The 15,660-nt window shown below is 35.4% G+C and overlaps 1 protein-coding gene across 1 annotated transcript; it reads right to left on the bottom strand.

The window, feature by feature from the left end:
- Positions 1-224: 224 nt before the first annotated feature.
- LOC108578103 (G-protein coupled receptor Mth2-like) lies at positions 225-10,506 on the bottom strand. Its single transcript, XM_017941362.1, has 6 exons — positions 10,355-10,506; positions 8,741-8,976; positions 5,301-5,467; positions 4,290-4,523; positions 1,445-1,708; positions 225-712 (listed from the first exon to the last, which is right to left on the bottom strand). Exons 1-6 carry the CDS (start codon positions 10,496-10,498, stop codon positions 225-227), a joined length of 1,533 nt encoding a protein of 510 aa, XP_017796851.1. The 5' UTR covers positions 10,499-10,506.
- Between the last annotated feature and the right edge of the window lie 5,154 nt (positions 10,507-15,660).

Here is a 15,660-nt window from a genome sequence, read left to right as displayed (position 1 = left end):
TCGTTTCACTTGTGCAATAAATAATTTGATAAAATTTCTTTAAGATAAATTCGTTGGAATCTTCAAACGTCCATCGCTTGACCAGTTTGTTGCTTTAGAAAATATTAATTATACTAAAATTGTACATCTCTTAAAGGAACCTTCAAGCATTTTCAGATAGTTCATTCGTAATTCTTTCATTGTGCGCGATTAAGTGATAGAAGAATCGCGGGAATAAGTGATATTTACGGAATGATCGTTTGTCTAGGTGTAGAGTTTCCATTCATCATTGGAAGCAGATAGAGTTCCATGCTCCCAACTTCAGGTTCCGGCACATTGATACCGCGAATTTGTTGTATCCTGTGCCATACATAGTCCCTCGGTGGTTTTTGCAGAACAAACAAACCAAAAACAATCACGCCCTGAAGAACGTTTATAAAGTCGAAGGAGGGCCAGTCGACAATGTCGCGGTTCATGAACCAGGATATTAGTTCCATCGTCCAATTGAGAGCCATCAAGAAGAAAATGATGAGACAGACGATCGTGCTTCTCATTAGTCGTCGAAGAAATTTTCGATCTTGTTGATCTGATTCCTCATTCCTCGCGAGGCGCCTCAGGTCGAGATCCTTTTGATATTTAGTTAACTTACAGAATGTTAAAGTGAAGAGAATTACGTTTCCGACAAGGAGCAATCCAACTGGCACGTAGAAGTACGGCATTGATTCGTTGACCGCTGTAAATTGAATAATAAATTTTATTGGATTACAATTTTGAAAACAAAAAATAAGTACTGTTTGCAGTAACAACCACATGAATGTTTTTATGGATTAGCGATAGAATAGAATTTAATGAATAAAAATTGTATTTTTACTTTGCCTCATTGCTGTACAGTTTCAAAGTTTACACGATTGTTGCCTAATACAGTGTTATTCCTTTCAGTTGGTATTCTATAAGGCAAGAAACGTGTTTCTTTAATCACGCATAAATTAATATCAAGGTCGTTCAACGGTGTCTAATTGAATGTTGATGAAATCGTTAAATTAAACCTGAAATTAAACTTTTCGAAAACAGAAGCGAAATGATTTTGTCTCGTATCGTACTTTAAACAATGATTATCTTAGAACAAGTTGCTAATTACTATTATCATTCTTCCTAAAAAATTTTAACGAATATGTCCGCTTATCGTTAGCAGGTATTAAATGAATTATCAGTAGAAGCATAGTTTTTAGAAACACAAAGAATTTAATCTACTCGTAATTTTTTACCAACTGAATGTTTCAATGTGCACAATTTGTGACCCCACTTTTCACTATAAATTTTAATTTTATCAATCATGGAGTGTATTAAAATATGCCAAATCTCCAGTATATACTTAAGTTAAAATAATTGTGCTAAACACATATGCAGTAATGTTAAAACGAATAGGTGAGGATATTTCATGAAATTTGAGTTCCACTCAACTTACATCTGAACCAACAGCTTTCCTTCCCGAAGTTCTGCTTGACGTAAGTCGCGGGTATCGCTGGGCTGAGATCCATGATCATCGAGACGAGGATAAATATCACCGAGGGACCCCAACACCATAACGAGTACCAAAAGAATAACGTCTTTGGCTTCATCCTTGTATACGTATCCCGATCCACGTGGCTACGCACCAACAACCACATTTCGATGCACATCACATTTAGCCAAAAGAAGCATGCGACGAAGGAGAACTGGATGACGAACGCTGGAAAAGCCAATCGTTTTTTAATTCGCTCTAAAGGAATTATTTGTTACGTTATATCATCTTATAGTATTCCGTAAAACGTGTACCAGATAGCACACATACGACTTGTGAACGTCTTGAAGACGTCACTTTTATACGTCGAATAATTCGCAAGTACTTACTTACGTCTTCAAGACGTCCAGATCAGGTCGTAATACGTTCAGATCAAAAATGGACGTCTCTAAGACGTTGTGTGCTATCTGGGTTTGTTCATAGGAAGATACTTACAAGGGAACTTCGGTAACCCAATATGTCCGATTTTTTTTTGAAACTTTGTGGGTTTGTAGGGGACCTCAAGAGAAGTATCGGGCAATTTTTTTTTTGGCCCAATTTCGGTTCTTCGGGGTGAAAACAGCCCTTGAATGAAGATAAGTGTTACCCTATTTCCCTGTATATCTTTAAAACTATAGTAGATATAAAAAAATGTTTATAATAAAAATTAAATGGCTTTTCATGCCTTATAAAACTGTGCTATTAAAGTAATAAAAATTCTGTTTTTAAATAAAAAATCTTCCACTACCAGTGTGAAAAATCATTCTATCATATCGAAAAATATGTCAAATAAATGCAGATAAATATGTTAATCTTATCGGATAATGTGATATTTAAATAATTTTAATTGATACGTGCTTTGTGTGTTGTCATCGTCGCACTTGGAACGATGCGTTAACAGATACCAAATATGTGTGCGAATCTTTGGTATTTATTTTTTTTATCTTTTTTTTGATAATTTGGTATTTATCTGCATTTCTTTGACATATTCTTCGATACGATAGAAAGTTAAAAATTTTTCACAACAACGGTAGTGGAAGATTTTTTATTTAAAAAAAGAATTTCCATTAATTTAATAGCACAGTCTTATAAGGCATAAAAAGCAATTAAATTTTTATTATAAACATTTTTTTATATCTACTATAGTTTTGAAGATATACAGGGAAATAGGGCAACACTTATCTTCATTCAAGGGCTGTTTTCACCCCGAAGAACCGAAATTGGGCCAAAAAAAAATTGCCCGATACTTCTCTTGTGGTCCCCTACAAACCCACAAAGTTTCAAAAAATTCTGACATTTCGGGTTACCCAAGTTCCCTTGTAAGTGCTGACCTTGAAGAATTTTCTATTAGGCAGTATGCAAAGATCTAAGAAAGTATCAATGTTCATTCGCGTGTAGGCATATTGTATACATCAGGTCATCCCATGAGTTCGTGTTGAATTTTATAATTTATATCAATATTTCCAATAAACCTTTAAATTTGATAAAAAAAAAAAAAAAACGTAAGCGCATTCTCGTTCCGCAAGTTTCTCCTACTTTTTCTGGTAATACCATTAAGTCGTCTCTATAGAATTTCCTTGGATTTTCATTAAAATATTTTTCGCTTTCGGCACGAACTTATGGGAGTTATAACTCGGTTGTTATTGAAGTTGGAAAAAAAATGTAGAGGAACAGCTGAACAATGTGATGAAAGGTGTAGAAAAACGTGTAAGTAGATGCTGGAAAAAGAGGTAAATATTTCGAATAGTATTGAGTTTCTCGCGATTGTACTCTAACACTTTTTTATTCAGAATAGCACGAGGAATTGACTCATACAAAAAAAAAAAAAAATAATAAAGTAGAATTAAAAGTGCAATGCACTTTCGTGAAAATCTGCATTACAAGATGCTAGCTTGTTAAACCATACAAAACTTTTTCCTACCTTCAATAACAACCAAGTTATAACTCGGCCCAATTACTTGTGTACGAAGTAGATTATGTCTAACGCACTTACTAAGTAAAGTGTACAAAAATTCACGTAAGATAACAAAGTATGTATGTACACACGAATGTGTAAAATTTCAAACAAGTACGGGGTGCTATAAAAAAGAACCGGACTGGATTGATAAAAGCTTTATTAATCAACCAGCATAAATTTGGTTTCCATCCCCTTTGAAATAATCCCTTCTTGCATTGACACATCGATCTCATCGGCTTTGCTTTGCCGTGCCTCAAACAATTTTTGGAAATCATTTTCCACAACCGCATCGAACACTTGTTGCTTTATTTATTTTGTATCTTCTACACAATGTCGAAACGCCGCTCTTTGAGCTTCGATTTCATTTCTGGAAACGGAAGAAGTCGCAATGGGCTGCGCACCAGATTTAGCGAAAATGAAATCAAAGCTCAAAGGGCGGCGTTTTGACACTGTGGAAGAGGTGCAAGTTAAATCGCAACAAGTACTTGACGCGGTTGTGGAAAATGATCTCCAAAAGTTATTTGACTCGTGGCAGAGGCGTTGGGATCGCTGTATCAATCCAGGAAAGGACGAATTTAAAGCAAATTAGGTTGGTTGATTAATGAAACTTTTATCAACCCAGTTCGGTTACTTTTTCACAGCACCTTGTATCTTGGATAGTTTTCGTTTTACAAGGTTCTAGAAATATCCTACTACTTTGCTCGTCTACCTGAAATAACTCCTCTAGAATAGTAATTTATTGTTTTCATGCAATTCGTCACAAAGACGCGATGAGTAATAGTTTTCTTAATATTAAGTAATTCTTCACCTTACCTATACTAGTACAAGCTTGATCCGACAGGTGTACACTCCATAATTGTGTGGTTGCTAACATGGTAAAGGCAAGCGCTAAACATCCACAGTAACGGCACAGTGCTTTTCCAAAAACGTCCCGCAACTTCGGCGTGATGGAGTACGTCACGATGGTAAGAATGAAAAATGGCACGGATATTAAAAGACCGGAAGTAAAGATGGTGATTCGAGAGTCCGCAACCATCATTTTGAAACCTGTGACAATTGTGTTAATGTAGTTACATACAACGAGAGCTTTGAGACTTTCACGGCTCGGATCGATCTGAGTGGAATTATTTGAAGCTTCCGGGTGTAAGCCGTGTCCAAAAGAGTTTACATTCCGGCGTTTCGCCCAGCATTGCAGCTAGCTTCGTCAGGGTCTGGAGACGTACTGATAATAGCGTACGTCTGGGTGTTCGCTCCTTCAAGTACCTGTGTTAAGACTAATGATTTTTATATATTTGTTATATTGAAACTAGTTAATCGTTAGAACTTAAAAATCGTTAAATCGATCAATTAAACACCGATTGGACAGAATCACTGATCCGTAAAATGAGCACAGGTACTTAACCCTTTGACCTACAACAACGTGTCAAACTCGTGGCAGAGATTCTGGTCAAGATCTGAAAAATTCATTGTAATCCTAACTTTCGTTTGAATCTGTAAGATCAAGGATTCCTAAGTGTAATTAATCTGTAACAGATAAGCTTTTGTTACCTGATACAGTACTAAAACATTAAATGGCTGACGCTTATATGCATCGTCAGAAAAGTAATCATAGGTTAAGGGGTTAAAGGAGTGAACACCCAGACGTACGCTATTACCAGTACGTCTCCAGACCCTGACGAAGCTAGCTGCAATGCTGGCGAAACGTCGGAATGTAAATTCTTTTGGACACGGCTTACACCCGGAAGCCTCAAATAATTCCACTTAGTTATGTACAAGTTAGTACGTAAGTTATTACCGACTGTGAAAGTTTCTTTCTGAATTTACCTTTAGGAAAACATACGAAGGTTTCAAGTCCTAATCCTTCGGTAAATTCCATGCAATAATCGACTCCAGGTTGCAACATTACTGGATTATGATGAGGTACGTATACAGATCCGTTTAATAATAAATAATTATCATCCTCGCTGTTTTCGTCTGGATCTAATTTATATCTAGAAAAGAAAAGCACGCGATTAGCATAAATTTCTCTGTCTCTGTTGTTCTTTTTCTTTATTGTGTTATATTTTCCATAAAAGTTCTGCAAAAGAATGTTACATTTACAGAATTTTCACAGTAATCTCAGGAAAGTCGTTGAAATTAATAAATTTTCTACGTAAAACCATCTTATATACAGGGTGTCCCGTAACTCTGGGAAAATCCGGAAACGGGGGGTTGCTGGGGTGACCCTGAACAACTTTTTCCTTATCCAAAATGTAGTTTGAAGCTTCGTTTTCGAGTTATTAACGAAAAACACTGGCCAATCACAGCGCCCGTAGAGCCAGCGCTCAGGGGCGGCGACCGTACGGCCCGACCGTAACATCAGCTGTTTCGGATTACCTGGAAAGGTCGGGATCGACACACTGACCCAGTGTCAACGACCCACTTCCGTCGAAGCAGGTTCATTCGTGGATGAATGGGTAAGTTTTTCATAAGTAATAAAACACTTTATTCCTTTCGGATAACGAATAAAAGTATCGAACACAGTTATTAAACGACTTATTTGTTATTCATGAAAAAAAAAAATACGTTTTGCAGATCTATGTCAATTATACACACGCTGAAAATTTCATCGAAATCGATGGATGGAGAAACAAGCGACAGGCATCGAAAGATGTAAGAATCTGCAGATTTATTACAGTTTTACGCTGAAAGTCGTGATACTGCGATTTTCACAATCTTTAACCGTTTGTAGCTCATAGAAACATTAACCGATTTCGATGAAATTTTCAGCGTGCGTATCATGGACATAGATCTACAAAACGTATTTTTTAAATTTTCATTACGAGCTCAGATATAAAAGTTATAAAAACGACCTTCGCTATTTTCTTCGCGATTCCGACTAATTGCAGTTTTTTTCAAAAATTTATACAAACGTCGGAATGACGGCAAGAAACCATTTCTGCAAAGTGAAATTTTTTTGACAGCAATCGATAACCGAGAAGTGACGCGTACGCGTCGTTCACGATAGCGCGCGGGTAAATCTCTGTTCGCCCGTCCCTGAGCGCGGGCTCTACGCGCTCTGTGATTGGCCAGTGTTTTTCGTTAATAACTCGAAAACGAAGCTTCAAACTACATTTTGGAAAAGGAAAAAGTTGTTCAGGGTCACCCCAGCAACCTCCCGTTTCCGGATTTTCCCAGAGTTACGGGACACCCTGTATATATAACGTATTGCACAATAACATTAGTATAGTATAAGAATGAAAGGCCTAATATTTGGAAAATTTTTGCATGCTATATAAATTGTGCGAATGTTAAATAAATATATTACTACAATTTGTTAAATATATTCTTTTGTTCGTGTTTAATTTATATTTCAGAATATTTCAGTAGTTATTCTTGCAACTGCTTTCAGTAATATACAATGCTCGTCGAAAAAATTGCAAACCTTAAAAATGACATCGCACGAATCTGAAATTTGCATATATTATTTGGGGTATCGAAAGAGTAGAATGATTAAAAATAGTCTTATTTATTAAAAAAGAGTAGCCCGAAGAACACATGTAATTTCTAGATTTGTGCAACTCGAATTTCTAGAAGCTGTAATTTCTGTAGCGAGCAGTGTATATTATTAACGTCCCAGATAGTACACACATGTCTTGTGAACGTCTTAAAGACGTCGCGTAAAAACGTAATGGTGTCCAAAAGACGTCTCAGCGTCGTTCAGTGTTACAAATCAAGATGTCTTTGAAACGTGGCGCTGCGAAATACTATGAGCTGCCTTTAGAAACTTAAAACGTCTTAAAGAAGTAACTTTTCCTCGTTGTTAGAACGTACCGATTCGTACGTCTTCAAGACCTTCAGATCGAAAATGATCGTAAAACGGATATCTCTAAGACGTTGAATGCTATCTGAGACTATTGTTTTTCTTATATCGTATTGTTTAGAATTTAAAAAAGCTTGTAAATCTGGTGGGTAGCTTGTAGTAAGCACTTAAGTTAATTCTCACGACCCTCGCTTACGTTTGGATTAGAGAATTAACTATACTTTTCCTTGAATGAAAAAAGGCCAGATACAAGGCACATACGAGATTAGATGGGAGAAGTATTACTTTTAAATTTCTATCTAAGAAAAGGAGATAAACGAAAAGTTTCTCTTACATGATTTATTTATTTCAGCTGTTTAACTTTAATTATTATATTAGATGCGTTAAATTTATCAATCCAGTTTCAGAGATATTAAACAAATCAAATGAAAAGATTATTATAACAGATATAACTTTTGAATTACTCAACGTATTATAAGAACAGCACCTTTGTTATGAAGAATTAAATCAATGGAACTCCGATAAAACGATAAGAGTCTATTCTAAAGTGAATGTTAGGTAGGAATTGAGTCAGAATTGCTGTAACTACTTTGACGTATTTATATCCCGATTTTTGTTAAAATTGCTTATAACATTTCGCCTAATGAATATTTAAGAATTCAAATGTTTTGCTTTCTTTGTGATCTTCAGGATAAAATTAGATCGCTACTTTAAATCCAAACGACACTTTGAGCTATAAAATATTTCTCTTCGCTGTTCATCATTGCAGTTTAGAATACGTTGTATTTTACAAAAATATTTATGCCATATTGTAAACTAACGATATTGTCTGTAATAAATACTTTACAATGTTTAAATATTAGCGAAATTGTTAAACAGTGTTAATACAGGGTGTTCCAGGTCTGAACCGATAAACTTTGCCAACGTGTTTGGGAGGTTATTTTGAGCAAAAGATGTGTTCCCCATGGGTCGATTCGTTTTCACTTTCGAGATATGGAAGGAGAAAGTAGTATAAACCACGAGTAGTCGGATCCATTCAAGCTACTTATCTTTCAACGATGATCATTTATTTCAAACTATTTTTTACACTGATGTATCAGACTGATTTACACAGATCGACACCTCTTGCCTCTGTGCACGAAAGTAGGCGTGCTTCCATGGACCGTATCCACTGAACATTAGCAAGACCATTACTGACGGTAAAAGCAGTCTCTCTAATTGTTACTATCAATTCATCACGCGTACCAGGTTTTCTGTCCAAATACACACTCGATCTCATGCCAAACCCCATACAAAAAGATCTAGCGGGGATAGTCTACATCTCGAAAACGAAGACAAATCGACCCATAGTGCATATAACATTTCTTGCTCAAAATCACCTCCCAAACATGTTGGAGATGCTCGTCGGTTCAGATCTAGAACACCCTGTGTATAATTGTCACCTAAATAATTGCATACTCACTTGTACTCACAAGGATTCCCTGTAATCGCAACAAATACACTCTCTTTGTCCCCAGGGACCTCGTACCCGCTTGAATTAAAGCCATGGAAAAGAGGAAGGAATGTTCCTGCAATTGAGGAATTGGAAGTTGAGCAAACGGCGGGAGTTCCATTTTTCACAAAAACCTCATTCAGCGCGCAGCATTTCCCTACCACAGGTAAATTTTCATACTTCTCTGCTTCTATCGTGTTGTTTTGCTGTGAAATAAAATGAAAAGATATTCTTGTGCATATCTGAGAAATTGATTTATCTGAATTCGTATCGATATTTATCTCGCCGAAAAGAGTTATGTTTGCATTTCATATCTATGCGTGAAAAAATGTTGCTTGTGTAATTTAACACAGTACTTTATGTAGGTGTAACGAAAAATTTCTGGAATAACTAAACTATCCCGCGCAGAGTACCAAGATTTCATTGTCTTTTAAGGTTTTCGTTGATGTTAAATCGATTTTTTACCGTGCAATTTGGAGTATAATACCGTTTAAAAATTTACAATCGTGAGACGCTCACAATATGGGATTAGAGCAATTTAATTACCGATTTAATTAGAATACTTAATATTTGAATGTTAATTCGAAATTCGAAGAATTAACTCCCTTCAAAGGATTCTCCTTTCTTAATGAAAACATTATCACGGTCCTTGATGCTTTATTACTTTTCTGAATTAAACTGCCACAGGTTTTTATTTTTTACGTCAATTACGAATAAAGATAAAAAAAAGTTAAGTTTGAAAGAAAATCTGTAAAGCAAGATTATCTGTTTGCAATGTCGGTATATACGTAAATAGTTTGTTGATATAATATTTGAACAAACGTGTTGGATTTTTAATTTTATTTAAGGTAAATCAAATAAGTTGTCTTTTATTTATTTTTATCTGATGCTATATCAAAAGATGTGGAGAAAATAAGTGATCACAAATTTTCGAATCGTATTTAAAGAGAATTTCTTATATTTCATTTGCGAATTCAAATTACTTGATCAACAATCGATAAATTTCTAATTCGTAAAATTCAATATTGTTAAGATTCAATTTTCAACGAATACAGATAATAAAAATGGGATACTTATAAAGAAGCGTTAATTATTATTCGACGATGTTTGCATAATTGTTTACCAACTAAAATTGAAATACTCTTTTAGAATAAAACACAAGTTTGAAACTCCGATGCCTCAAAGATGAACTGCGAAAATACTAAAAATAACTCGATAAACATACTAACTATATTCATCGCACACACGTTCATTTGTTGTACTTAACAATGTTGTCTGAATAATGTACAATTGAATCTTTCTTTTTACGCTAATATTTCGAAGTTTGCCGATTCCGTAACCCAACTTTCTCTATAGAAATGTTACGAAATCGTTTAGAATTTTTATTAAGAGATTTTCACCCGTTTCACAAATCTCGAATGAAAAGTTCGAAAAATATTTGACACGGTGAATTAACATTTTCCGATCTAAAATTTCTCCTCCGTTTTCTCATCAAATCTGACCACACATTTTCTAAATAATTTACCGAAGTTAGCAGATTTCCATTACGTGTCGCACTGATTAGGCTAATTAACATATACGTACCAAAGGGATCGTGTATATGATCGGTGTTTCATCTTTTATGCTAGCAATACAAATCCGCAGGTCATAAAAAAGAATATATAGTAGCACTAAAAGATTTTTAGAACTTCCAGACATTTTCTCTTTTCGAAATCTGTTTTGTAGCATTCGCAAAACCTCGGCAATTCTTCTTAAATATTCTCTTCGAGCAGATTCCTCGATAGTGTCGCTTCGTCGCAACTTCTGTTCACAACAGTCTTTTTTAGTTAATAAAGGAGTTTCGTGCAGTTGAAACACCGCGTGTCGAAAGCCACGGAGAGATAGAAAATTTCGAACATTGATTCACCGGTGACATTTTCGATCTTCCAGTTTGCACCATGTTCTCCTCTCATTTTGACTAGAACTTCTGTTTTTCTGGGTAAAGAATATTCGACTGGACGTTGAAATTTTCTCGATGTCCTAATATTTCGTCGAAGCCTTGAAATACTCAGTGCTCAATCTGGAAACACCTTTGACGTATTAACTCGAGTCTTGAATTTCCGCGCTCTATCATTTTACAAATTCTTTACTGATTATTTGCTTGCTATCGATTTAAGACCGAACGGCGAGAAAGATAATAAACGCTTAGCTGGCTCTAGTATCAACTTTGATAACGGATTACGTTTTATTCTCGTCGAAATACTGTCCATATACAATAGTGCAAAGTCCTCTCCTCTCGGTGCCGGTGTCTGATTAACAAATATTTCCTCTCTGTTTACTGATAGAATTGTGGAGGCGAAAACGACACCTGGAACATGCAATGGCAGCATTACTTAATCAATCGCGATAATAAAATCGTGGCCACTAGGTGGTTTCAACGTTATGACACTAACAAGAAGTCTCGCGGGAAACTTGTAATTGGTTTTTCCAGCGGCAGACAGTTGGAATCTCACCGGTGAAAACGCCGGAATGGAGCATTATCTTATATAAAGAGCACGTTTGACGCATGACTTTAATTTATAATTTTTATAAAAGTAGCAACAAATGTACCCCCGATCCTTTTACTCAAAAACGAACATTACCTCTCACGGTTAAATTTCGAGGCTTACCTTTTATGCTTAAGATGCATCCATTTTCATAGTAATTTACTTGTTCACGGCGAAATTATGTATATACACATTCGGCACTGCGAAAATTCTTATCAGACGTTTAAACAACACTTTCGCTTCAGTACCACTAATGCCAAATATTATTTCAACAATTCTCGAAGCTCCAGTTTCACCAACTCAATCACAAAGGCGAATATCTTCGGTGGACACGTTTTTGTCTCGGTTGTACATATACGACCGCCACGATCGAAAGCAATCAAGTACACTGGATCACGTAACGGGGAATTGGATCTTGACGAAATTTACGTAGTTCACCGATCGACGTCCAGGAACACACTAACCGTACTCCTCGAGGCACAAAGCCTTTATCTATCATTGCATGATTACTCGTACGGTGCATACATTGTCAGAGATTCAGGTGAAACAAGTGTCATAATTGGTATATCGTTCTAGTTCAACGTTTTCTGATTTATTCTTGAAAGTGGGGGAGGCTCTGCTTTGGGATTTTCGTTTAAAAAGTCATTGTTATCGAATTATTGTCGACTGTCTTAAATAAAGAGCACGTTCTACATGTCGTGCTGCTTTATTTTATCGAATGATCGTTCTTTAATAAAACGAATAATTATTTTTCTGTAGGAAATTTTCGCTTCAACAATAAGCTGATAAATAGATACACCAAAGAAATTACAAAAAGCTGGAGTATGATTGAATTTTGATAGTATTGTATAAATTTCAATTCAACTGTCGCCTGCTAAACAACACACATGTTATATTTCACCTCTGAAACATATGTAACGTAAAGAAGCAGTAATTTATATTTCTGTGCTCACGTTAACTCGTTGATATAATGAACCCTTTAATTACTCGAACGAGATATTAGCAATAATTCCAAAAATTAGTTGAACCTTGATGAAAGTTATTTTAGTATCGTTTCTGTTTAATATCGCTATTGATACGATATATTATTACCGTATTGTACAGTTAATCTTCTTATAGTCTTTATCACTTTTTATACTCGTATCTAAAATTCTTGTTCCAGGTTACGTAAACCAGAATAATTGATCGACACTGATAAGTTAGAACAGCAGCAGTGGTTCCAAATGTCGAATTAAAAGACTCCATTTTCGAAAGCAAACAGAATCGCAAGGTTGAAGGGTAAGGTAAATTTGCTTAAAACACGAAGTGCAATTTGTCTAAAATGCTGTATCGAGGTAACTGGATCGAAACGATGACAGTGAAAAGCACTTTCGTTCCTCTATTGTTGAAAATACGCCGAACGCGAGGTGTTCGGAAAATTCGAGAAATTTGAAAGAAAACCCTCCTTGGTTACCTTCATTAAGAACAGATTGATATCGGAAGTGCGACGTAATATCGAAGAAATGTTTCTATTATCGCCGATGATATGACGTAGGCGTGAGTTATATCCGCAAATATAATAGCTCGTCACGAAGGAACTTTAGTCTTGAACTTTGTTACAAATACCTTTCTGTGAATTTCAAGTCTCTCCTTTGAATTTCAGCTTCTGCGAATTCGTCGTGCTGTCGATCGACCGACCAAATGTACACGTATTTTATTCCTTCGTACACCTACGCGATATTTGTAGCATGCAGAATCGTTGGATACAACGGCAAATGCTTACAATTTGTATAGAATTAGTCAAGTACAGGTTTCACATTTGTACAACTTGTAACCTTAATTGTTGCTTTATGGATATCCTTCGTGTGAAGCTTTTATGAATTAATTTAAACTAATTTCCTCTCTTTGAAATGTTAGCTTTGCGTTGGGGAAAACCTTGTTACTTTTAGTGGCAATATCATGTCGATTTAATTATTCCCTCTAAGGGACTTTTAACTAGTATTTTATTGCCGTGTCGAATGTCAATATTGCGATAATGTTGTTAGTTAGGTACTGCCGGTAGGTAAATTTCAATTATACGAAAGGGGAACAAATGTAGAATTGAATTTAAAATTAATATCGTCAACAATGTTATTATTGTTACAAAAATATTGAATTTTATTCGAAACTTGTATATTTCAGTTATTTGTACATGAAAATCCTAGTTTAAGCGTGTAATATGATCACGTGGAAATTTTCGAAGCTCACGGAACATTATAAACATTGATCATGAACGATAAATTTAGAGAGGAACTACGCTCTATTCATCGGTATTACTGGCTAGAAGTCTGAAAAATTCAGAAGCTTATGTATTTCTTACTATAGGTGTATTTATAATATTTCTTTCTGTAAACAAGTTTTACTCGTTTAACAAGGAAGGAATTTCTTATCAGTTTCAATCACATCAGTGTGTATTATGATTTATGGCTAAAGTATTTGAACGTGTACTTTCCTTCGAACTTTCCTAATCGAGATATTACACTTAGTGAAAAGTGAATTGATTGATAAAGCATCTTTAGTAATACTTCCGTTTCCTGATTTACAACACATTACTTGTTTCATTAATATTTCTCATTTCTTCTCGCCTTTGAACGTAATAAACCAAACCGTTGTTTCAATCTAACCTACTTTAAATTTTCACGTCGATAAATTTCCACATTGTTGTGCATTCTAAAAAATACCGATCGAACGTTAAAATGCTATTTCACTGGAGATTATAAAATCACTACATTAATTAATTATTAAAACGTAGACAGACTGCATTTTAAAGCGATAACTACGAAGGAGAACTAACAGATCACAACGTACGTGTAAAGGGCTTTGGCGCGTTAACAAATCGACGATGTTTCTTCTGTTAAATTTTTATTTTAACACTTAACGTACGGGTCACGTAAACTTACGTTTCTCCATTCTGACTTCCTAGGACGGCCCACGTCGATTTACGTTTTTGCTTGAATTTTTATTACGCTGCGTTAGTTTTTCATTTTTATGCGTACTGGATTTTTTCTTGTTACCATTAGTTGTCCAAATTGCATTAACGATTATAACAAATATATGAAAGGGGTAGATAGGGCCGATCAGTGCCTCTCGTATTGCGGCATAATGAGAGAAACTAAAAAATGGTCGAAGAGAGTGGTCTTGTTTCTATTTAATTGCGCTCTCTTCGATGCATTAGTAATTTGCAAGAAGTTAAACACAAATGTACGTATAACTTACGATAAGTTTCTAAAAGAAGTAGCAAGGATCTGGGTTACCGATCAACAAGTAAATGATTCTGACTCGGAAGAGACTGCTGATAGTAGAACTTCAAAAACAGATCCACCGGGTAGATTGTCGGGAAACATGAAGCAGCACATCCGTAAATAAATAACTTTGTGAAATTTTATCAAAAATTATTGGATTATGGGAGTTATTTGTTGTTAAATAATTAATAATCCTTATTTTAAACTATAAACTTTTATTAGACACAAGGAAGGTTCGCTTTTCTACTTGATGGTAAGAGCACTGTATACCGACTGAGAATGCTCCTACGCAACGCCCTAACATTGCCTACGACCCCGCTTGGGACCGAAGGGCCTTTTGTCACGTGTCATAAACATTTAGATCTTTACTAAACAGAGATGGTAAGGCTAAACGGATTTCTCCGAACGTATATAAAATATACTTCCTAGTAGGACGTTAGATTAATTTTTGTCATATCTAACTGACTGATAAATCTAACAAAATAGTGTTGATTTAATAATTTTAAAATCATACATATATGTTCATTTAATTCTCTTAAAAAATGCCCGGAAACCGAGAAAGACCTTGGGAAAATACGAGAACGTTCGGGACAGTTTTAACTTCAAAAAATGTATATGCAAGTACGTAGAAGCAGAATGTAAACAAAAATTGTATGAAAATATCCTTGAACAAAGGACATTACGACGACTGGGCAACACGTGCGGTTTGAGAACGTGATCTGTCGAATACCTCTCGACTTTGACAGTTATCGTCCGACCGTCATAGACGATGGACGTCGCGTAATGCAATTAAATTCCTAAATACCACGGTTCCGCGTGTGTGATATTCACCGTGAAAACAAAAACTGACGTCAAGTGTTCAAGAAGAGGTTGAATGTATCGTTACGATGATAAAACAGACCTTGCTCGCGAAGTGCAGTATTTTGGTGAAACAATAAGTAAAAGCAGGGATAAAAGTATAATCGTTATAAATGTAACTGATAGAGTGTGAGCGAAATTTTGGTCAAAACATTCCACATTGCTCTCCTTTGCTTTATGGTTGCAACAGTGCGAGTCAGTTTCACTTCTTTCACACTCTTTTGCTTGCTTTTCTCCAAAACTAATA

This window comes from Habropoda laboriosa, unplaced genomic scaffold, assembly GCF_001263275.1.
Source record: "Habropoda laboriosa isolate 0110345459 unplaced genomic scaffold, ASM126327v1 scaffold1268, whole genome shotgun sequence".
In the NCBI taxonomy this organism is placed as follows: domain Eukaryota; kingdom Metazoa; phylum Arthropoda; class Insecta; order Hymenoptera; family Apidae; genus Habropoda; species Habropoda laboriosa.
The sequence above is the reverse complement of the archived record's forward strand: the minus strand, read 5'-3'. Positions and strand labels throughout refer to the sequence as shown.

What these genes read in the sequence shown, in the direction of transcription:
- LOC108578103 (XM_017941362.1), bottom strand. Translation starts at nt 10,498, where the DNA reads ATGCTACAAAACAGATTTCGAAAAGAGAAAATGTCTGGAAGTTCTAAA. An exon ending in CTTCGTATGTTTTCCTAAAG is followed by an intron (nt 4,524 to 5,300) that starts GTAAATTCAGAA and finishes CAATTGTCACAG; the next exon opens with GTTTCAAAATGATGGTTGCG. An exon ending in TCAAGCTTGTACTAGTATAG is followed by an intron (nt 1,709 to 4,289) that starts GTAAGGTGAAGA and finishes TGGCTTTTCCAG; the next exon opens with CGTTCGTCATCCAGTTCTCC.